Source organism: Dermochelys coriacea, chromosome 8, assembly GCF_009764565.3.
Source record: "Dermochelys coriacea isolate rDerCor1 chromosome 8, rDerCor1.pri.v4, whole genome shotgun sequence".
Lineage (NCBI taxonomy): Eukaryota > Metazoa > Chordata > Testudines > Dermochelyidae > Dermochelys > Dermochelys coriacea.
In genome coordinates this window covers 54,795,018-54,819,849 of record NC_050075.1, presented here as the reverse complement: position 1 = coordinate 54,819,849, position 24,832 = coordinate 54,795,018, and the positions used below count along the sequence as shown (strand labels likewise).

At 48.9% G+C, this 24,832-nt stretch overlaps 1 protein-coding gene across 1 annotated transcript in view; it reads right to left on the bottom strand.

Annotated features, from left to right (window-relative positions):
- LAMC2 (laminin subunit gamma 2) overlaps positions 1–24,087 on the bottom strand; it is a 45,478-nt gene extending 21,391 nt beyond the window's left edge. Inside the window, exons 1-9 of the mRNA XM_038412684.2 lie at positions 23,727–24,087; positions 11,063–11,251; positions 6,162–6,297; positions 4,937–5,035; positions 3,556–3,692; positions 2,431–2,553; positions 1,391–1,580; positions 643–755; positions 44–262 (exon numbers count right to left, since the gene is read on the bottom strand). Of these exons, the coding sequence (XP_038268612.1) occupies positions 44–262; positions 643–755; positions 1,391–1,580; positions 2,431–2,553; positions 3,556–3,692; positions 4,937–5,035; positions 6,162–6,297; positions 11,063–11,251; positions 23,727–23,811 (1,291 nt within the window). The 5' untranslated portion in view covers positions 23,812–24,087. The remainder of the gene's footprint in view (positions 1–43; positions 263–642; positions 756–1,390; positions 1,581–2,430; positions 2,554–3,555; positions 3,693–4,936; positions 5,036–6,161; positions 6,298–11,062; positions 11,252–23,726) is intronic.
- Between the last annotated feature and the right edge of the window lie 745 nt (positions 24,088–24,832).

Genomic DNA, 24,832 nt, shown 5'->3' with positions numbered 1-24,832 from the left:
GCAGCACCCAGAAATTCCTGGCTATGGTTGTGGTTTTCCTTACCAGTGTCTGGATCGCAGTTTCCTCCCCCCTGGCAGTCACATAGCACACAAGTGCTGAAAGGCCCAAGGTTGGAAGAGTCTCTCTTGTACCCAGGAGCACAGCGTTCACAGAACTGCCCCTGATAGCCAGCAGGACACACACATCGTTCCACCCAGGGAGCCGGGGCTCCAGAGGTCGGCTGTGCAGAAACCAGGGTGACATTATCGATGTACCCAGTGCCTGATGGAGAACACAACACATTGCATTTACAGCAAGCAGCTGCACCCTGAACTCCTCCCCAGGGCCATGACAACAGGCATTCTAAAGACTGTGTCTGTACCAGAGACTAGCGGGTGTTTTCTATGAACACTGCACTTATATCCAGAGAATGTGTGTAGTGGTTACAGCAAGGAACTTGGAGTCAAGGCTTTCCTGTTCCCAACTCTGCCACTGACTTATTGCATGGCCTTGGGCAAGTCACTTAACTGGTCTGTGCCTCAGTTTTCCATCTAAAAGATTTACCCACCTCACAGTGGTGCTGTGAAGTTTAATACAGTGCTTTGAAGATGACACATGCTATGTGATGATCTCCCCAGATCTCAACCCTCCCCTACACTCACTGTATTCTCCATATGTGGCTTGGATCCAAAGGGCCGTCAGGTTTCCGAGTAACCTGCGATACTCAAAGTAACTCAGCTTGGGGCTCCATCCGCTGTGCGGGTGCTCATCCAGTCTGCATATCGAAAGTGAAAGAAATTGAGAAACAAGGAATAAAATGGAAGAGCATCTTGCTGTCAGCTCTCTCCAAACTCCCACTGGAACAGAAAGAACCTGGGCACCAATGATTAGCCCTTGCAGAGTGTTATTGACATGGGACAAAGCCCAGCTAAGGAGCCCTGATAGAGGACACATATGATTCCTCCTTACCTGCCACTGAAGCAGTCAACCCCACAGCACCTCGAGGCAAGAAGCAGGGTGAGCTGCAGTGGCAGGGAAAGCATCCAGCCCAAGCTACAAACATGAGTGTCACTCTCACCATTGGAGATGGACCGATTCACTAGCACACTGGGAATCAACAACTCCAGCCTCTCTTGCTTACAGAACGCCTGGGGTCCCACAGACTAAGTGCCAGGCCTCACAGCCTCCCCAGGGATGGATGGTCTCATGCACTGGGAACTGAACTGCAGCCTCCCGTTTGTGAAGGGTCCAACACACTAGACCACAGGGAATCTACCTGGTTAGGGTGGGTCTGGCAGCCAGACTATCCAGAAACCTCAGTGATTATGGCACATCTTTGGCATTGAGTCACTAGGCAGCTGCTCTGCAGTCGCTGAGGGGTGAGAGAGCCCCAACATCCTCTTGTTTTACCTGAATGTATATGTCTTGCTGATGCTGCAGGGCAAGATCTTCCCATGAGGCAGGAGGGAGGTGGTAACTCGTAGGCCAGCTCCTTCCAGGACCACATCTCGGGGAGAAGGACGACGACCCCCTCGGTCCATGCGATAATCAAAGGATAGGGTCTGGCCGTAGCTCACCTGCTGGTTCCCAAGAAATCTGGCTGTGAAGGGACATAAGAGACCCAGAAGGAGAAGGTTAAAGAGTCAAATTCTCCCATTAGGAAGTCTTAATTCCTGGGACCAGCCCCAGGCACGTGCCACGCATGGGGATACCCCGGAGCCCACACTTCGGAAGGTCCCAGTATCCCATCTGCTGTGATGCCCACCACCAGCCTGAACCATGAATCTGGGGACCCGGCATTTACTGACTCTCCAGTGTCAAGTGCCCTGATCCAGTCCAACCCCCCGCTGCTGAAACTCACTCTGGGCCCCGGTAAAGAGCATCCAAAAGCCCTCATATTTGAAAAACACTCCCACATCCCCCCTGCAACCATTACTGCCTGCCCTCTCTCCATCAAATGTGCTTCCCAGACCAGAATGGGCTGTCTAGACCCCACCCCTCTTCCTTCATGCCAGGCCCTGCTAGCTCACACAGTCCTGCCAGAGACAGGCAGAGCCAGTAGATGAACACCAGGAATTCCACTCCTTCTGCAGTGCAATCGGTAAACTCCCTCTTCTCTCAAAAACCAATATCCTTCCCCCCCACCCCCGGGAGTCATGAAAAAGGGAAGCCCCCAGCTGTTAATCAGTATGAATTATCCAAGCACAGCAACAGCAAGCCAGCAGGTGTCATGAGACTGAGCAAGTCTGTATTATTCTAGGGTATTTTTCTAGCTAGATTTCCCGGGTGTGCCTGGGTGTGAGCACAGCAGTATGAAGGAGAGGGGTCTGTGAGGTCACGGCTGTGCTAAGCACTGAACGCAGCTTTGCAGAGCTCAGTTTCATTATATGGCGCTTCCTCCTTTGGCTGCTTCCCTACACGTGTCTCCCACATTCTGCACACTTCCATACCCGGCGCCAGGAAATAGGTGGGCTCTGATCTCCTGGCTGTAACAAACACATCCCGATGGCGGGGAGACCACTGGAGCTGTACAGGGGACCCATTCGCATACATTCCTCTCCAGTCCTCAGCATCTAGAAGGGAAAATAAAACCGTTTGCAGCCATCAGAGCCAGGAAATGGAAGCAAAAGGAAAGGCAGTCAGAAGGTCATTTGTAATCAATCATTTCTGCCCTGCACACTTCCACTCTTCCTTGACTCTCCCCAGGGCAACATTCTGGCCAGCACTACCCATTTACTCACGTCGTACATTTGGAACACCTTGACCACAGTCAGCAGTCAAGTTCTTCGTACGCTAGCTGTCTCTGACTGGAAATATCCGTGCTCACAGCAGGGATCACATGCCAAAGAGCAGGAAGATGGAATTAGATGGACATTGTGTTCTCAGACATGGCTTTCTATGATATGTAAATCAGCCCATGAGTAAATGCTGTAAAGGGAAGCTTGAGCGGCTATGAGGTCAGAACTGCTAGCCACAGGGCACTCTGATGAGATCAAAGGGGACACACAACTGAATTAGAAACTATATCGAATAAACGTCTCCTGCTACTTAATAAATATACACCCTGAGACAGATCCCCAGTGGGTGTACGTTGGTGTAGTGTGCTGATTTCCCTAGCTGAGGATCTGATTTCTGATTTCTTTAAAAACAAATGTCTGGCTGCCCTCCCCACACAGGACAATGCATATCTGAGAGGTGACAATGGCAACCATGAGTAGAAAGCTGAATATCTGCATACATCTCATGTGCTGCTCTCCATGCATTTAAGTAAAACACATGTCCACAAAAGGAGGAAAAATTCTTCAGGCATTCCATGGAATGAATGAAGAGAGCCGGCTGGCTGGAAGAGAGGCTGGGTGGTCACTGAGAACTGGTCTCTGTGCGATAGGTTGGTCTAGCAGGACGGTTTTCAATCTCTCCATCCCCACCAGGGAACATCATGTGAAAGAAAGATTCACACACGCCGTAAAGCAGGAGGTAACAGAGCCACAGCGTCCCAGCAGGCAACATACACAAAGGTGCTAACACTATGGGAAGGTAATGCAGTAATGCAAACACGAGGGGAAAGATTTTACCTCGCTGGAAGGTGGAGGTGATTTTATGGATGTTGTAATTTTCTGCACTGGCACACATGGCGGAGTGACCATAACAGAAGCACTGGGAACATCCCTCAGGGTTTCCTGCATCCAGATGATAGTAGCCCTGCTTGCACCTGCAAAAGAGATTACATCAATCCACTGGGCTTTACGGTACATTTTACATCAGCACAGAACACCTGGTGTCACACACAGCGTGTCACCTCACCTGCTGTATTGGGTGAGCCTCCCTGTACACACCCATGAAACCCAACCAGCACAAAGCACCCACTGGCCACCCAAGAGCTGATGGCTCGGAGTGCAGCGGTCAGTATATGTATCTCTTGGCAGAGGTTACAGCCAGAGGGTCACTCGCTGTCCTTTTGCGCTCAACAATGCCAGGAACAACTGAGCTGCAGAGAAGGTATTTCAAACTAGCCGTGCGCAAGTTCTCTCAGAAGTCTTCCACCCCAACCCCTCCCCCCAGCACCAACCATCCATTGTCCAAACAGCTGCTACAGAGCCACAAGGAGTTTTCTTCCCAAAGGCCCAACATAGGCCGTACATTGAAGAGCTCAAGAACCCCCAATCAGGACCAGAATTTCTAAAGCACATGCTGGGTGCTGAGCTCTCTGGCTCCACTTGTGGGTGCTGAGCACTTGAAAAAACCTGGCCCCCATGTAAAAGCTCTTCATAAACAAGAGTGATTCACCACCTCTGGTGCAGACTCCCCCACCAGCCCTCTGTCCTTCTCTATCCCAGGCAAGGGAGCAGCTTTAGAGCACAGCACGTACCCGAGGAATGTACTGTAGCAGGTCTGGGGTGGATCTTGCTATGCAGCTTCACCTGCCTGGACATGGCTTTGCTCCAGAGGGCTGGGAGGAATAATAGCTCCCTGCTGGGTGTGTGATGGTGCAACTGGCTTTGAAGAACTCATCCAGAGGCACTTTTTAACACACACATTAGGGGATTTTCTTAGGCTCTGCTGATCAGTCAGTGCCCTGCTCCTGTTTGTGTCAGGTGATGCTATTGCCACGCCCCCAGGATACTCTGTGACCCAGCACCTGGGCAGAGAGATACTGGGTATCCTCACAAAGGGAATGGCTAATGGGAACCACACAAGGCTTTGGGCCCATTGGTAGCCCCTTGAAAGCAAATGGTCTGGCTCTACACCTGAGGGCAAAGGGCATAGCCGAACTCTTGGAAACATGAGGGGCAACAGGCTTTGTGACTAGAAATTGCACCCGATGGAGGTGGCTCGCACCCCTACTCCTACGCCGGAGCCATGTGCTAATTAGCAGAGCCCTTTGGGTTTAAAGTCTGTATTTGAAAGGGGACCTTTAAAGCCTGCTCTGTAGAAGTGAAGGGCTCCTGCACGTACCTGTCACATCGCTCTCCCGAGACGCTTGCCTTACAGACACAGTGACCTGAAACACAATGTCCCGCACTACCAGCTGGATCGCAGTCACACTGAGCACTCCTAAGAAGGAAAGAAAGCGTCTTGGATTGACTTCCAGTTCAGCTCAATCACCACCGTGGATATATGTAAACAGCTCAGTATACACAGCAAGTACATGGTCTAGCCTGGTTGGCCCACCGAGGGTGGTACATGGTGATGTACTAGAAACACAGGAATTGTACTAGAAACAGTGGTTCTCAGCCTTGCCCTCTGTCTAGCTGGGACCCCCTCCTGCTTAATAATATAGACACAGCAGGCTGGTCACTGCTCCGGATACTTGTTCACACCCCCAGGTTGAGAACTCACTCCACATTGGATCAGATCTGAGGTCCAGCACCCTGTCTCTGACAGTAGCCAGCACCAGACATGTGAGAGGAAGATGCAAGAAACCCCATAAGAACAATTCTGAATTAACCTGTCCATGGAGGCAGGTTTCTTCCTAACTCCTGTCTCCTCAAGTCTGGGTTGTGCCTAGGACCATGAGCCATTATGTCCCTGTTGTATTTATTTGCCATGTGGCAGTGCTGCAGGGCTCTACTCAGGATTGGCACTCCATTATGCTAAGTGCTATGCAGCACACCTGTAGGCAGGGTTTGCTTGTTTTATTTATTTACTATAACTGTTCATGTTCTTTTTGTGCAAATAAATCACTATACTCTTTTGAACACTTAAATGTGTGGCTTCTGCAATATCATGTGCCAGAGAGTTCCACAGGTTAATTGTGCATGGTGTCCAAACATCTCTTTCCATCAGCTTTGAAAGTATTGTCTTAGAATTTCAGTACTCCAGATGGATCAGGATAAGAGTACATAAGCAACTGCAGGACGTGAGCCGCCAGAGTCAGTGAAGATCAGGGGTGTTTCACCTCTGGGAGGGAGACACGTTAGGGCGTGAGCTCTGCATGGAGGTGCACTGGAGTGTTATTAATGAGCACTTCACTTTCTGTCCTCATGGCCACTTCTAGGATGGCAATGGCCACAGTGTTAGGAATAAGGATCAGAGAGAGGTGCCATCACTAGGAATACCATGCTACCCAATGCACAGTGCCCATGAATAAACTGTCTCCAGCCACCACAGGCTCCACACAAAGGCTGGCAAAGCTCTGGAGAGGCCAGTCCAGCCCTTATAGCTCATATCAGGTACTTACGACACTTGTTCACCTGCTCGGCACCCAGACTCTGAGAAGGAATGGAACCCCGGCTGGCATCGGTCACACTTATCACCCATCACACCGGGTTTGCAGCTGCACCGGCCGTAGTTATCACACTGCAGGCCAAGAGAACCTATGGGAACAGGAGAAGCAGAGAATTCAATTGTCTCACCGTCACTGTGTTGTATCTGGTTATCTCAGGTTGAGAACACTCCCGAAGGAATCTAACACCCACTGGGGCCCTTAGGAAAAATATGATGGGGAAAAAATTCTAATTTGAAACAAATCTCACTATTTATCATATACTATTGCAGGAGTGGCCAAATTTACTGACCCTCCAAGCTCTATACAACAATCTTCAGAAGTTCAAAAACTGGGGCACACTTGCTGGGGCTCAGGGCTTCAGCCCCACTCCTGCTGAAGCCCTGAGACCCCCTCCCTCCTGGGCAGAAGCACCTACCCCACCACCCCGCTGCAAGGCAGAGGTCCTGAGCTTCCCCCAAGTCTAGTAAGTGGAGAATGGGGGGGACCATGGGGGCACTGCGAGCAGCACTTTAACGGTAAATGAGCTGCATGTGGCTCCCAAGCCATAGTCTGGCCGCCCCTGTGCTATTGTATAGTCAATTCCCCCATATTGGGGATATCTGTTATATCCTTAGGAGCAGCAGTTTTAGGAAGAAATCACTTGAGACACAGAGAGCTGTGAGCCATGAAAGCAACCATTTATTTTTACACACTGAACTAACCAAACCAGCCAAAACTGGCTGGGCTATCACCTAATAATCTAACTCAGTTGCCATAGCAACAACAAGGTGCTATTACCACGACAACCAAATACATAACAATGTCCAAGGTCACTGGCTGAAGGCAGGTTTCAGAGTAGCAGCCGTGTTAGTCTGTATTCGCAAAAAGAAAAGGAGTACTTGTGGCACCTTAGAGACTAACAAATTTATTTGAGCATAAGCTTTCGTGAGCTACAGCTCACTTCATTGGATGCATCATGATCAAGATGCATCCGACGAAGTGAGCTGTAGCTCACGAAAGCTTATGCTCAAATAAATTTGTTAGTCTCTAAGGTGCCACAAGTACTCCTTTTCTTTTGGCTGAAGGCAGGTGCTTTCATTTTTATTTCTCCATTGCCCCTGCTGCTAATTCCTCCAGGAGTAGAGCCCTGCAAATCTGCGGCTATCCACAGACCATGTTTGCAGATCACGGATGGATGAAGATCCAAATTTTATATCTAAAGCCCTGCAAATCTGCGGCTATCCACTTTATATTTGCAGACCATGTTTGTGGATCACAGATTGGATGCTGACACAGATTCCGTATCTGCTCTGGACTCTATCCACGAGGTCACAGTGTGTGCGTGTGATATCAGTTCTTGATGTGGAAATTGTTACAACATCCCACACAAAAGATTATGACTTCAGGCAAAGGATAAAAAGTGGTAGGAGCTGATGGACTCTTAAGGGACAAAGAGCCTCTTGTGCTACTATAACCCCAGTAACACCACACACCACCAGGCAGTCCCAGAATTGTTTCATCTGAGTCAGATCACAAACCGGGGTAAACTGCTGTAATTCCATTGACTTCAATGCAGCTGCACCAATTTTATATCAGCTAAAAATCTGGACCAGGATCATTGACTAAGCTTGCCCACATGACATCAAGTCACACCATCTTCCTGAACTGGCTGTCTCTATTCCCAGCTAACCTCCTGCCTTGCCCGCCCGAGTGACAGGGAGACAGACTACCCATAGAGAACAGATTCACATTCACACTGCCATATTCACAGTGTGATCTCATGCACCGGTTTCCATTCCTGTTAGAATACAGTACTTGGGAACAATCTAAAGAGAAGTAGATATTTTCAGTCCTAGAATTTAAACCAACCAACAAACAGAAGAAAACCTCTGTGCATTTCTATTCGGTGTTAACGAATGGTTCTAAAGAGGACTTGATTTCTGTGTTTGTGGACAACGGATGCGTGCAGAGCTTCTTTGACACAGCACGTCTGTAGCATTTAAGACATGCAGCTATTTTCTGCGCACAGATAATTGGCTATTACCACCAGAACCAAACATGCAACAGACATCCCTGCCATGTAATCACTGCAACAAGGCGAACACCTCTGCTGGGATTCTCTCCAGGACATCAAAGCCATTAATCCCATTTCTTGTCACAAGAATGAGCTGCCATGGGTCAGTGCACCATAAACAGCATTGAGGGCATTTACACTGTGTGTGATTTACGTATTATTTCCTCTTTTGAAGTGGCAGTGCAGGGGAGAGGTATCAGGCTACAACTTTGGTGACTGAAGCTTTCTATTTATCCACAGAACAGGTACAGCAGCCTGGTGAGCATCTGTACATTGCCACCCACCCCCAGACATGGTACTTCACACTATGCTTACACCTCTATGGCCCAGTCAATCCTCAGCCTCTTGCGAGAAAGCCAATTACTTCAAAATGTGGTGGCAACTGTGGACCTGGCTCAAGGCTCATTGAGGTCCGGGGCTTTGGCTAAGATCTTTTGTGATGTGGGTACCTGTCCAGTGGGATCTGGACAAAGGCCAGCAAATGCATTTCATACAGACCTCCGAACAGCCATCAGATGGTCCCACCTTTTGATCACCCTCCACCTGCTGAGTTCAAACCTTTAACAGAGTGGGGACAGGTTCCAATCCTAGTGGACTGGTGGGCTGAGAGCAAGAGTGACAGTTTAAAGTGGACATGAAGGACATATTTCGGCGGCAGGCTGAGTTTAAGAACCAGCAGCTGTTTGGAGCTGCTCAGAGGTTTGGAATACTCGAAGGACCTGTCCAGCAGAGGTGGAGTACTGCGCAGAGTGCAGGAGAAGTGGTGCATGCAGTGACAAATGCAATTTAGTACATGGGTCTGCATCCCCTACTCCTGCCACTCACAGGATATGCCTGTGCTTCCTGACAGTCTTGGCTTTAGGGCAGGGGTGGGCAAACTTTTTGGCCCGAGGGCCACATCAGAGTTGCAAAACGGTATGGAGGGCCGCGTAGGGAAGGCTGAGCCTCCCCAAACAGCCTGGCCCCTGCCCTTTATCCGACCCCTCCCACTTCCCGCCCCCTGACTGCCTCCCTCAGAACTCCCGACCCATCCAACCCCCCTACTCCTTGTCTCCTGACTGCTGCCTCCCAGGACCCCCAGCCCCTAACTGCTCCCAGGACCCCACCCCCTATCCAACCCCACCTGCCCCCTGACAGGCCCCCCAGGACTCTCACACTTATCCAACCCCACCAGAGCGCTGGCATGGCTGCGGGGGTGAGGGCAGCAGAGGAGGGGCTGGGAACTCAAGAGCCAGGCAGGATGGTCCCATGGGCCATAGTTTGCCCACCTCTGCTTTAGGGTATACCACTCACTAAAAATGATATAGAGAGCCTTTAACATCGTGCAGACGGTAAAGAGAAGAGGAGAAGGTAAAACCAACAGCTCCGGACTCACTCTATTAGGCAGCTTGCTATCTTATGTGCTCCTTGAATGCCAGGCCTGTCCCGGAGCCAAACCCCAAAGCCTTCCATTAGATCTATGTTCTCAATGACATCTCTAAAGGGTGATGAATTTGCATGACTCACTGCGTAGCCATGTAACCTCAGGCCATGTGTTTTTCCACAAAGGTTAAGTGCCTGGTAAGCCTGAGCTGGTCTCACTCAATCCTTCTTTCTCCATCTGCAGTGTCTTAATCCATGGCAGAGGTTCAGATTCTGATTCGGGTTTTAGCCACAAAGTTCAGCAAACCCCGCCTGACGCGAACAACGAATTCATGCTGCCTAAGTCATCACATTGCGACAGCATCCCAGCTAAGGCTGGGTTTCTGCAGCATGGGTTCTTCTGGGTTGTTCCGAACCCTCACCACAAATTTCCCTAGATCTGCTGGACCTGAACTGGCAAGAGCTTGTATTCATTCGCCAGACCTGAACGGGGCTGGCTTGGATGTGCGCAGATGAACTAATTGAGGACATTTGCTATCCGTGAGCCATGCCCACAGAACGCCTTGCACTGGCCTCCAGGATTATGATACCATATTATTAAAACGTTACAAGGAAAAGGCACTGCAGGGAGGGCAGCCATTACAAGACACAGCTTGCCGAAATAGATGGGACTCACTCCTTCCCCCTCTATCTCCCTCTGGAAAGGGTTAGGGAGAAAGTTGTTACTGCAGCAACACTGTACACAACCTAAGGTACGATTTCAGCAGCATGAGCTGCCTCAGAGCTTTGCTGTACTGTCAACTGGGACTCCAGCAGCGTGACCATCCCAGCAGCGTCTGGCCACACAGAGCTTTTCGGGGGCCGGGGGCAAAATCTGAAATTGAGCCACCACACCCTGCACTCACCCTGCAGCAGCAGCTCCTGTCGCACGGGGCTGAGCCCGGCGCCCCACCCCAAGTGTTGCATCCTGGCACCAAGGGTAGCAGCACCACTCAGGTTTAGCCTGGCAGCCCCTAAGTCATGACATCATGATGGAGGGGCAGCAGGCCAAATTTGAGGGAGGGGATTTGTGACCTGATGTGCAGAGTCACAGCATCACGCAGGTGTGGCTCAGCCACCCTCCAAACCCGAGTAGTGCTAGGTCTCAGTGTCACTCAGTTTGGGGGCCCTCTCAAAGGTGGGACCCAAGGCAAACTGTCCCTTCTTCCTACAACCCAGACAGTGCTCGCCATAACATATAGAGTTTGGGAGAGACGTTGCTAAAGATCCATTCAGTTTAATCCACCAGAATCAGGCAGGAATTATTTTAATTGGCAATACATAGCAACTCCAAGTCATCTGTTGGATTTGATCACTTCTAGCCCAGTCCCCGTCCCTCGGGACAGAGAAGATAAGCACCCCCCACCTCCTCCTGTGTCCCATCTAGCTGCTCAGGTACCTCTGGAGTTGCAGTTGCAGGGCAGACAGCTTTCTCCATCCCGCTGGTGATAGAACTCCTCCTTGCACCTCTCACAGTGAACGCCATCCGTGTTGTCAATGCAGTTGAGGCAACGGTACCCATTTCCTGTTTCTCGGAGCAGGTCCCTGTCCAAGATGCATTGACTGGACTTCCCATTGCAGTCACAGACTGAAAGAGCAAAGGACATGGCCACAGTTAAACAGAAGGACCCCAGTAGCTCTTACACCGAAGGGATCAGGTTTGGAGGTTAAGTTTTCATGTGCAAACATAGTGCCGGTAAGGGTGCCAGCCTGAGAGTTATGGATATCAAAGCCCTGTTTAGCCATAAAACACGCATAGCATGGGCAATGCGTTGTCCCACTAACATGCCCCAACCTTGACCCGAATGGACCGTAGGGTTGCCAATTTTGGTTGGACGTATTCCTGGAGATTTCATCACCTGACACAATTGGTAATTAAAGATTAATCTGATTATTGTGAGCTGCACTTGAACTGTAAAAGAGCCCCATGTGGCTCACAAGCTCGGGTTTGGCCACCCTTGGTTTATGCCAATTGGTGTTAAGATAACTGGGTTCTTTTGGTGATTTGGACTCTCAGGCACCACCATAAGTTTTCTTAAGAAAACAATTAAAGATTAATCTTTAATTCCTGGAGACTCCAGGACAGTCCTGGAGGGTTAGCAACCCTAACGGACCACTCTATCATCCAGCCATTTGTGTCCTTAGTTTAAGCCAGGGGTGGCCAAATTTACTGATCCTCTGAGCTGCATACAATAATCTTCAGAAGTTTGAGAGCTGGGTGCACCAGCCAGGGCTTGGGGGTTCAGCCCCACTCCTGCCAAAGCCCCAACAGGCATCTCCCGCAGGGCTGAAGGCCCGAAACCTCACCTCCCCACAAGGCAGAAGCCCCTAGCCTCACCAGCTTGCTGCAAGGCAGAAGCCCTGAGCTCCCCCAGCCCCAGTCTGTAGGTGGAGAATGGGGTGGGGATGTGGGGGGCTCTGTGAGCTGCACTTGAACTGTAAAAGAGCCCCATGTGGCTCACAAGCTCGGGTTTGGCCACCCCTGGTTTATGCCTATTGGTGTTAGGTATACTGGGTTCTTTTGGTGATTTGGACTCTCAGGCACTAACATAAGTTTTCTTAAGAAAACAAACTCCTGAGGCCAGATTTTGCAGGAGGCCGAAGTCAGTTAGTCACTTCTAGAAGTCTGACACCACAGCAGAACTCACAATATGGAGTGCTGTTGGATTGGGATCGCAACAGATTTAAAATAAATATTTTCCCCCCAACCCCGCCCTTCAGTTTAGCTATATTTTAACACCAACAATCACACACACAGCCAGATTCTGAGCCTCCATGAACTGGAGTCGCTCCCTGCAGGTCAGTGGAGCAATGCAGGTTTATACCAGCTGAGGCTGTGTCCCATTGTCCAGACTTCCTGGGAGTGCAAAAGGGACAGGTATTTAGGGCAAAGAGAAAATTAATTGAATCTAATCTTTTGTGTCTGTACAAAGGGTGGGGGCAGCATCACTATTTACAGTGAAACAAAGGGGGAAATGGCAGAAATATGTCCAGCACAAAGTCATCTGCAACAGAAAGTAACAAGTGGTGTTTGTTCAGTGCCTTACGTGGGGAGAAGGCTCAGAAATAAGGAACCAAACCAAAGGGGAAGGAGAAGCGAGGGAAAGAGGCCACACAGCACACAGCGCGCTGGACAGACGAACACCCACCAAGCTAGGACTTTGTCACCATGCAGCGACAATGTCAGTCTACGACTATCCCCAGCCCACCAAACAGGAAGAGTCTGCATAAGCTCTTCCAGACTTGCTGAGAATCCAAGGCAGCTGCTGGCAGTGCATCTGTTTGGTTACTGACCGCAGTGCTCAGGGATGCCCTCAGGGCAACTGCGTCACAAGGCTGCCCTGCCCGCCCCTGGAACAGCTTGCGGGTCTATTGCAACCACTGGCCAGGGCCTGCTGCTGCAGGGGGAGCGTTGGGTGCAATAGGAAACTGGACTGAGGACGGGGCACAGCTGGCCTGCGTGTCCAAGTGTGCTAGTTAACAGGGAGAGGCACATCACCCAATGAGGCCAGTTGGGCAGAATGATGTGTTCAGAAATCGTGCCCTGTGCTCACATGCCCATCAGCATCCAAACACTCCTGTGATCGGAGATGAGCAGTAGAACTCCTGGGAGCCCCTGGCAGCAGCAGCTGTACGTTTGCCCCAGCTGGCTGCCAGCGCACACTGCCAGGTTCAGACACAACACCGGAATTCCAAACACCTGAGACAGACCTGGGGTCTGCTAATGCTGCCAAACCAACCAGAGCTGATCTCACCCTCTCCACCACACAGCAGCACGCGCCCTTAAATCACTGCTCCCTGCTGACTGCACTCAGCAGCATCTCAGTGCTGAGACCCGCCTCCATCCTGCCAGGAGGGGGGTCAGACTCATCTCCTCCTTGCTTCAACTCAGCCACTGACTCCGTGTGGCGGAGCCCAACTCAATATGCAACAGCACGTGGACCACACTGGGAGCGGGGGGGAGGAGGGCGGCTGCAGCCTGGGGAGCCCCAGTGCAGCTATGTCCCCAGCCAAGGACACTGCAGCATCGGAGATAGCAGATATCCCCTGGTTTACGTATCAAATGTGGTAATTGTTGGCAAATACTCCTCATCATTAATGTAATGTTGCAACTAGTTCTCTGGCATTTTCACATGCAAAACCCCTTCAAGCAAAGAAATCTCTTCAACCAGGGATAAAAAGCCAGATCCTGTGATGTGCAGGGCACCTCCCACCCCACTGCAGTCTTTGAAGAGAGGATGCTGACATCACTTGCAACATGTCTGTAACTGTAGGCTGTTTCACATGTAATTTTCTCTTTCCCTTCACGCTGTCCCTGCCTGCCTTGTTTCTCCATGACTTCTTCAGAACAAGGTTCCAGAGCTCAGAAAAGTTTCCTACTAAGATCTCTTGCAAATCTGTGCTCACTGTTAGAGCTACGTGTACCTGCCACCCCCTGCATGTTCCCCACTTCCACATGCAGATAGGTGTGACAGTCTCTCTCAGCCTGCGAATAACTTGCATAGCCTCCCAGACTTGAACACTCATCTCCCCCAGACACAGAAACCTGCAGGATGGGCTGAGTCGGGCTATAGACATTTAGTAATAACATCTGAGCATCTCTCCTGTACAGAATGACACAAGTTCTCCCCCTCCCTCTCTGGCTGGCTAGCTCTAATAAACCCTTTGCCAGTATAAGTTGCACCCACACTAAGACACCTTTGCTGGTATGATATATCAGTATTGTTATACCAGCAGAGCCTTCCAATGAACAGATCTTCAGAGAATGGATTGTCTGAATGGCCTACCTGGGATGCTGCTTAAGAACTTTTCTAATGCTGTGTAAGCGAGCGCTGAAGGAGCTCTTCCCTGACAGCTAGTGATGAGCTGGGGAGAAAAGGCTTCAGGACCAGACTGTATGTATATGAACACACCTACTCTGCGTAGGTATGCAGCAGACAGAGCTATGTTGCCCAAGTGATCAGTTTTGGCTGCTGTTGGGTTACAAATCACTTTAGTAAGATGTATAGACACTCTTTCCTTAACCTGTGTATTAAACAATTTTAACATTAGCTTTAATAAAAAAAATTTAAATTTCAATGCAGGGGTAATTAAATGTTATTACCTTTATGTATGAGTAAAGGGCAGCAGAACTGTACTTAGCCTGTCCAGATTGAGGGGGTCACCCTCAACTAAACTGAACTCACTAAGCAATGGGTATGGATGCCAGATCCCAGTGGAGAGTGAGGGGGGTGGGGACAGGTGTTCCTGCCTGGAAGTGTGGGTTCTGCCTAAGACTCCTAGGTACCATTTAACCTACCGCCTCCACTGTTTAAAGAAAGAGCTAATTAGGCTCCATTGAGTCTCTTTTGTTTTTTTAAGGGATTGCTAGAGCTGAGATCACCAGTAATCAGGTCTAAGTGCTGCTCAGATCTGCTGTGGGCCAGCCTCCCTGCGGATGAGACTGCCCACCTGCACTAGCAGTGAGATACCCACACTGAGAGCTGAAATCACCGGGAACTGGGTGGAACCTCAAGAGACGGACTTGCAGAGGTCACAGTAGAGAAGCAGGTGGCAGCAGAAGGTGACAGCACAGGGCCATTGGTGATGGAACAGATGATAGTGCAATGGAGTGCATGGTGGCATGCCCAAATAAATCTGTTAGTCTTTAAAGTGCCACTGGACTCCTCATTGTTAGAGTGAGCAATGGTGCAGCAGTGACACAGTGTGAACTGTGAGCCAGTTGCGGTGGCAGCGGCAGGGAAGGCATTGCTCAACACTCCTTCCCCCTCCGGATGGGAGGTGAATTCACATGAATGCACCTCTCAACGCTGGGTCTCCCCTGCCCAAGGACAGCAGCTGGGAGTGGGAGGCACTGGAGGGAGAGGGAAGTGGTGTGTTAAAGGTAAGAGACATTAGTTTGTTGGACTTTTACAACACAAGGTGAGAAATGGAGGCAAAGGACACTGCCCAATGTACTCTGGGGCAGGAGTTTTGCTCATGGTCAGATGTGTTTGAATCATGGTTGTGGTATTTTCCCTAAATTAATGCCAGGTTCCTTTCCCCTTTATAGTAAAAATTTTCTCTGCCATACATAGATTCAGTGCTCACAAGAGGGGAAGCGTTGCCTCTTAGAGGCGCACAAGGGTGGTGTATAATTTTCCCAGATTACTGGGTGGCGGCTCAAGCTGGTTCTGTGTTGTATTGTTAAGAGGGACCCTGGATATTGAACGCTGCCCTTGTTGTTGCCAACTCTCCCTGGCAGAAGGGTTACAACTGAAGAGAATTACTTTATTCTGTTCAAGGCACCAGAATTGCTTTCACGTACATGGCACACCCAGGCATGTCTAGACACAGATCGCTTTTCAGTACCACAATTTTTTTAAGAGAGAAACGCAGATGTAGGGCCAAAGTCCCCTTTAGGAAGCAGTTGAAAGGACAGGGCCTTGGTTCCTTAGCAACTACAGGTGAGACATTTGGTCAGTGGGAGGACAAAGATGTTGTCAAAAGAACAGACAGGGCAGGAAGAGAGGAGCAATTTAGCAAAAGTTTAGAACGTGGGGAAGATGTGGGGAATGGGATGCAGACTGCTCTAGATCACTGGCTCAAAATCATCCTCATCTGCAAACTGTTTGGAAATTGTAAAGTCTCAGCTTCTAGCATCCAAGTGTCTACATTAGAAAAACCCTGCAAATCACTGGCCACCTTGTATCAGAGAGGCCAAGGACTGAATGGGCCATTGGGGTGAGCTGCCCTTGTAGAGATTGTCCCTGCTAGGGAAGTCCGACCTGCTGCACCCCATCTAGACCGAGAAGTTGGGTTTCCCAGGCTGTTAATCTGGCATCTCTACCAGCACTAACCTCACTTTACAAATGGAGACAAAATGCAGAAGGGTGAAGGAAAAGGGAGACACTGGAAAGAGAAACCAGGGAAAGTCTCCCAAGACAAATAAGAGAGGGAGAGAGAAAGAAGCTTGAGAACAGAAAAAAGAAGAAACCTCTTGCTTAGGAAAGGAGAGACATTGATCAGGGGAATTCCAGAGCAAGCAGAAATCTGGTTCATAGACTGAGGATGGGTAACACACTGTAGCCATTTTCCACTTCCCTTGAGGGCTAACATCTGCCTCAAGACACAGATTTCAGAGTAGCAGCCGTGTTAGTCTGTATTCGCAAAAAGAAAAGGAGTACCCGTGGCACCTTAGAGACTAACAAATTTATTAGAGCATAAGCTTTCGTGAGCTACAGCTCACTTCATCGGATGCAGCTGTAGCTCACGAAAGCTTATGGTCTAATAAATTTGTTAGTCTCTAAGGTGCCACGGGTACTCCTTTTCTTTTCAAGACACAGAGCCATCCATGCTGCAGAAGGGGATAGCCTCTGCCCTCTGTCCCTGGGCTGCTGAGTGGTGCTGGCAGTGCTCCCCAGCCCCAGGGTGGGCAGCATGCAAGGGAAAAGCTCCTAGGAACCTGCTTGCCCTCCAGCACAGCTGCAGGGGGCAGACCTAACTCTCCCCTGGTATTTTAGCACACCAATTTTTACTTAGGAATTAGACCCATTGTCCCCTTCCTTTAAAAATGTTGTTCACATTTGTGACCCACCATTCTGGGCTAGCCCTTTACTTCCACCACCTAGACATACAATGCCCAGTGCGCCCCCCGCCCCCAAACACACACAGATATCCTCGCCCATGCACCATTAGCGTGCATGGCAGACAAACATATTCTATACATCAGCCAAGGCTGCAAACATGACGAAGACGCCATCCAAAGACAGGAGGCGGTAACCAAGATAGGTCCACTCCAGTAACATAATTCTCTTCTTGCAATCCCACCGTTGGTAGACTGGTCTGTTTCAGAGCCACAGAAGTCGTTCCTTGAGCCAGATTTTTCTCAAAAGGTTTCCATTCTCATTTGAGTCCCCTGTGTGGTTAATGCTGTCTGATCACATGGACACAGCATCCAAGAAGTTTTTGCATATCCCAGAAGTTTGGCCAGGTTGTTAAACTGGTGTCAGCGCATCCTACGGGGGATAAGAGCAGGGCACATTTTCACTTCTTGACTTTGCATGGAGTATGCTGCGGGCTACGTCTATAGCCTGGGCCCAGGGCAACAGATTGGGCTAATGCATTATTAACCTGAAGTGGTGTCCCATGGTGAACTGCGTGTGTGTTCCTACTGCTAGGCTTTCCCCAGGAGCCTCTGCCTGCGAGACCTAAAGCAGATTGTTTTAAAAAAAAAAAAAAAAACCCTGAACTGTCTGAGTCAATAATGTGATGCTGTGTTTGAGGGCTGGGGGAAGAAGGGGATTTACAGTGGAAAAGCTCTTTCCTATCTGGTGCTTAGAGGCCCTATCTTGGGAAAACTGAATTTTCCAGCTGTTCGGAAAAGGTGGGGCCTGCAGATAGAGCAGCTGGGATTCTTTAATGCTGTGCCAAGATGTGGGGGTCCAGAGTATGTGCCCAGCAAAACCTCATTCTCAAAGCATCCCCCATACCAACAGAGGGAGAAACTCGCCTGCTGTTCTGATCATGACTCCAGCTTCTGGAGTGTGGGAGCAGGAGACAGGCAAGCCCTGAGCTCCCCCTACCATTGCCTTACTCTTAAATTCATGCATAAAGAAGCGTGTATCTATACTAGGAATGCTATAGTGGCACAGTGAATTTCTTCCACTGCTGTAGTAAACCCACCTCTCCAAGAGGCGGTAGCTAGGATCTCAGAAGAATTCTGCCGTGGACCTTGCAGCATCCACGCTGGGGCTTAGGTTGGCTTGATTACAACACCCGGGGTGTGGAATTTTTCACAGCCCTGAGCAATGTAGTTAAGCAGACCTAACTTTGTAGTGCAGACCAGCCCTTAGAAAAATTTTTCCTGGGTATCTGGCAGGTGAATCTTGCCCATATGCTCAGGGGTTAACTGATCATCTTATTTGGGGTCGGGAAGGAATTTTCCTCCAGGGTAGATTGGAAGAGGCCCTGGAGGTTTTTCGCCTTCCTCTGTAGCATGGGGCATGGGTCACTTGCTGGAGGATTCTCTGCTCCTTGAAGTCTTTAAACCACGATTTGGGACTTCAATAGCTCAGACATAGGTGAGAGGTTTTTCGCAGAGTGGGCAGGTGAGATTCTGTGGCCTGCACTGTGCAGGGGGTCAGACTAGATGATCATAATGGTCCCTTCTGACCTTAATATCTATGAATCTATGAAAATCGGGTTGGTCCTGAATCTGTGCAACTCACATTTCAGCTGTTGTGAGGAATGAAGCTGGCAACATTACAGACCAAACCAGCGGACAAAGAATCTCTTTAGCACCTGGGAACCAACACATTTAAATGCAATAAAGCTTCTATGACAACCATAACCTCTTCCCTTTCTGTGTAAGGTCCCATGGAGATGGCTGAATCCAGAGGCAACCTTCTTTTCCTATTTGTTTATTCTAGGAGATGAATAAAACCAGCAGATGGTCAGGTCAGTGCAGCTAGAATTCACTGCTGGACTGCCAGCTCCATAACAGACTCCTCACTGGATTGTGCCTGCTCTAGGCAAATGACACCGTAGCCCACAAGGTTTTGTGCTGTCAGGCATGCACACGGGTCACTGAAAGTCTGCCAAAGCCTGGAATTCCTCCTCATTGCCACAGAGTTGACATGCTCTCTGGAGCAGGGAGCCCAAGCCAGGTCCCGAAATGGGGAAAGAAGTTTCTTTCTCCCCCGACGTCTCAGCCGTGTAGATCACTCGTCAAGCAGGGGAGAGCAGAAAATCTTGCTTGCCTCCATGCACTGGCCACATCTTGCATCTGTCAGCAGCAGCAGCGTCACCAGTCTGCCTTTGCCCACAAGAAGTCAGAGTCGTGGCTTGGCAATACTATTTATTTCATTGTAATGAGCTAACCCATAACTCATGTCACTGCCCTGCACCTCAGCTGTAGGCACTGTGTCATTGCTATGCTGAAAGATACTGGGTGCTGCTTGAATAACAAACTGCTTTGAGATTGGGTGTGAATGCACCCTTCAATTAGCATAACTGTCAGGATGAGTTAAGGGGAAGCCCCTCCCTCCTTCCTCCTTCCTCCCCCACCTCCCCCCCCCCCGAGAGAAAAGAGGATTGTGAACCCAGCCAGGAGTTCTGGACTGAGGGTATGTGTACACTGCAATTAGACACCTGCTGCTGGCCCCTGCCAGCTGACTTGAGCTAAGGGGCTGTTTAATTGTGATGTAGATGTTTGGGCTCAGGCTGCAGCATGAGTTCTGGGACCCTCCCACCTCACAGGGTCCTAGAGCCCAGGCTCCAATCCAAGCGCAAACGTCTACACCTGTTAAACAGCCCCTTACCCTGAGCCCAGTCAGCTGGCACTGGCCAAGCACAGGTTTCTGATTGCAGACAAGGGGCTTTGGGGGAGGGGGCCATGTGCACGTGTGTGTAAAAAAGACAAGCTGGAGACAGAGAGGCTCAGAGGAGGAAAAAAGAAAAGGAGGACTTGTGGCACCTTAGAGACTAACAAATTTATTTGAGCATAAGCTTTCATGAGCTATAGCTCACTTCATCGGATGTATTGCTATAGCTCACGAAAGCTTATGCTCAAATAAATTTGTTACTCTCTAAGGTGCCACAAGTCCTCCTTTTCTTTTTGCGAATACAGACTAATACAGCTGCTACTCTGAAACCTGTCAGAGGAGGAAGAAAGCCAAGCAGGAGCCGGCGAGCACAGCATGACTCAAGAGAAAGCTAGAGAGAACTTTTGGGTCAGGTCTTGGCTAAAGCAGCTTGGGACTGTAAGCTAGGAAACTGCACTTTTTGTTCCTAGTTCCTCCTGCATTCAGAGAAGAGGGGCTTTGTAAATTTCTTGCAAAACTGCACCAAAGAAAATCCCAGACTCCATCAATTTCTACTTCCAAACGGAACGTCCCCAAGGTCCCGAACTTTGACTAGCCACTCGGATCAAAAAGGGGCAACAGTATTAATGGAATTCCCCAGCAGGCTGCCTTGTTCCTCCAGTGGGTCAATATTTCTCTCACACGAGTTCTCCGAGAGATTCCTACACTGAATGTATTTAGCATCAGTGTTTCCTGGGAGGAACAGAGGAGTGGAGTTTGACGTTGCAAGATGATGCTTCTTCTGACCTGACCCTGCTTTTCCTACGCACATCGCTCTGTCTGGGGCTGGACAAACACAGAAAGACAGAGCTGGGGAGACATGGCAGAGATGTGCCCCTTGTCTGGTTTCCAAGTTGCATACACAGCCTTGTGCTGAGCCAGTGGAGCCTCCCAGGCCTCCGCCAGGTAAAGGCCCGAGTCCGAGATCTCTAGGCCAGCCTGAAGAGCGCGTTACTTCAGTATGAGCCCTGGGAACCTGGCAAGATCTGTACATCCCAGAGGAGAGTGCAGAGGAATCCCTGTCAGGCAGAAAGGAGCAGACCAGGGGTGGTTGTCTTTGCTGGTCAGCGAGCCCCAAACATCCACCCATTCGTTCTGACAGTTAAAAGTCACAGGTGGAAAGACGTGGGAGGGCCAGCCCATGGCACGTACCAAGTGCACAGAGCTCTGTATATCTCAGGGACCCAGCCCATCACACCACCTCCTCTACCCCATCACAGCAAGATGAACCTGTGGGTTCAACCCTTGCCAGCTAGCACCCAAATCCAGCCCATTCCTCCAGCCCCAGAAAGACACACACACTAGTATCCAGCACTCACTCAGTCTCTCCTCCAGCTGCCAAAGCCTCCCTCGCCCCCGCACAATGAGAGTGCCTCCAATCCATGTGCCAAACTCTCCCCACTTGAAGGGGACAACAAATACTGCTGAGCCCCACACATCTGACTCCACCCAGGGTCCTGATACATCCAAGGATGTTTCTCCCACCAGAATTGCTTGAGAACCAGCCTTTAACAGACTCAAGGCACAGGTAGCCTAGATCTCCCTATCTGGCACCAAACCCGTAGGGGTAGAGGCGAATGTCACTGCCTATAAACCCACTGCCACCTGAAAAAGACACGCACACCACAAGTGACACACAGCTCGCACCATCACTCATAATGGCACATGGAAAAAATTGTTTCATGCTAGTGCACAGCCTTCTGTCCCCAAATCATTATAAGCAGTGCCACGCTGACAACCAGGCATGCACGCATTGAATGACACACTGCAATACCAGGAAACGTTTAGTGTCAGACACCTGCCTACATCACAACATACACATCTATTACTACAATATGTTTTGCTGAACAATTTGAAACTCCAGCATCTGATCTTCTGTAACTAAATGAGAATTCAATATTTAGCTAATCTGATTTAAATAGTTCAGTTGTAAACACAATTGTATTGATTGTGAGGACATAGCTGGTTGGTGAGTGCAGGAGAGAGTGTACCAACAACATTAAAATTGAGCTACTTTTGATTAACTGATTCAGAAAATTTGTAATAGAATAATCCTGTTTAATGAGAGCCTGCCAATAATTTGCCATTGATTGTCACTTTATACCAAATGCAATAAAAAGTTCAAAGTCCACATAAATTGAATGTCTGACTACACAGATTCATTTGCTGCAGAGAAAGGGGAGAGAAACTATGATGAGATTTCATTTCAGATATAATTATATTTGTTATAATAATCCGATTAGTTCTGCACCTTACATGAATCAGATCTGCTTTTGCAAAACAGGATTGTTTTCAATACTTCTTCCTTTACTTTTTCCATCATCTCTTGGTGTGTTTACATAAAAAATAATTAAAATTATAGACCCTACTTCCAAGCCACTAAAAATTAAAATGTATTGAACTCTAATACAAATACATTTCAGCAAATATACACAGCAGCACGCCTTTATCAATGTACTCACAGATGCTGCCCTCAAACTGACAGTGTTAAGCAGATATCTATAAACAAACTTAGTGGCATGTCATTACCTACAACACACATTCAAGTCAGTCACAAAACACACATAACCCATGACAGTGTCACATCATTGTATATGATACACAGTAGCAGAAATAGCCATAAAGGCAGACTAGCTTACATGGTCTATGAAGACCCTATTACTGTCAATACACACTCTGTAACCATACATGCAAATACAATGCAATGTAGCAAAACATACTATACACGCAAGGTGTCACACCATCATACAGCCACACATATAAATAATTGCACTGTCACAGTACTGGTCACAGTCGCCCATTCAAACATGTATAGATATACAACCAACACCATCATACAAAGTATCTCGCAACATATAAAAACACTAGTTGTGTGGTGTCACAACAGATAACTGGACACATGTTCACCTGCAAGCTATAAACACTGGGTGTGCAGACCTGATCTAACACAACATTTTGAAAGGCAAATCTCCACAAGATCTGAATTCTGTGTTACTAAACCAAAAAGGCTCTCCTCTTCCACTTTGTGCATTGGCTTAGCAGCATACACTTTGGGCTACTAAAAGTGCTATATTAACGCAATGCAGCATAACGTAATTAGCATGTTCAGACCCAAATCCCTCTCAAATAGAGAGTCTTTAAAGAGAGTTTTCAGAGTAGCAGCCGTGTTAGTCTGTATTCGCAAAAAGAAAAGGAGTACTTGTGGCACCTTAGAGACTAACAAATTTATTAGAGCATAAGCTTTCGTGAGTTACAGCTCACAAAAGTGAGCTGTAACTCACGAAAGCTTATGCTCTAATAAATTTGTTAGTCTCTAAGGTGCCACAAGTACTCCTTTTCTTTTTAAAGAGAGTAGTTACACACCAGTACATTAGTTAAAGGGGGTCCCAGAATCATCTGGGCTACCAATGGGCCTGATGAATCAATGCAGCATTCCTGTGATGTTTAAGTGATGAGGAAATCAAGATAATAGTATCTATGTTTATTCCCAACCAAAACATTACCACTCCCATCCACAAGCATCTCTGAGAAATCCCAGGAGGAGGGGAGTGAGATCTCACAGCTTGGTGCTGTCTCACCTGGGCGCTCTGTAGCAGGTAAGGTCATTTTGGAGAACTCTTCAACCAGTGCAGAATTAAAAATAAAAAATAAAAATACAAAGTTGTAAGTAAAATCAGTTTTCTAAATGGAAGCAGGAAGATCTAATCATGTAAGCCTTACCTTCTCTTCTGTCGGTACTAATGGCTGCAGGCAGGAAGACAGAGACACAGAGGCAGCTCAGGGTTAGCAGCCAGTGCAAAGTCATTTCTGGGGATCCAGGCACGAATACACAACACAACACACTAGAGCAGAGCCGGGAGCTTGCAGTTGGCTTTCCAGTGTGCTTCGCTTTCTCTTCTCAGGTGGTTTTATCAGTTCCTGTACCTGAGTCACTCCCGACACAGGAAGAAAGCATGTGCCTCAGTCAGACTGACTTGGTGAATAAGGAGAGCCCAGCCCATATGAAGCAGACACACCCAAACCTCAGATCTCTTTACCAGCTCTCAGGGCTGTCCTATACCAACCAAAACAGCAGCACAAACCCAGACAGGAGGGAGGTCTGGAGGGATAGAAAGACATATCAGCAGTGTGTCAGTCAGTGCCAACTGGGGTTCTAGTAATATATTTCTTCTCCTCAGCAGAAGCCCCTCAAAATTAAATAAAAGCCGCTGCAGATTCTGTGAATCCTTCATTGTACCCAAGCCTGCCAAGGGGGCCAGGTCTCAGTCACTCTTCCTACTTTAGAGTGCTCTTCGTGAATTGATCACCACCACCTATATTATAGCCGTGATAGAGGCCCCAGTCAAGATCAGGGTCCCATTGTGCAAGGTGCTGTACGGACGCATTGTGAGAGACAGTCCCTGACCAGAAGAGCTGGCAATCAAAATAGACAAAACAAAGAGCATGGAGAGGTGAAGTGACTTGCCCCAGCTCATACAGCAGGCCAGAAACAGGATTAAAACCCAGGTCCAGTACCCTATGCACTACATCATATGCCTTCTGATTACAGTCACAGGTCTCAGCTGGGTATAACTACACTTGACCTGATGCCTTGGTGAACTGCCCAGAGCACTATCAGCTCAGGGAGAAATAGTTAAGGAGCACTACAAGCTCAGCCTTGAACCCAAGCTTTCTGATCACCTACCTGGTTATTCTACTCAGTGGACCCTGAACCCCTGGTTTGAAATCTAGTCCAGTCCAGCCAATACTTCTCCACTTACTGCTGCTCTGCTAGCTTCAGAGCCAACCTCAATCTCTAATTCAGGTCGTTAATGTTTAGGTCTCCT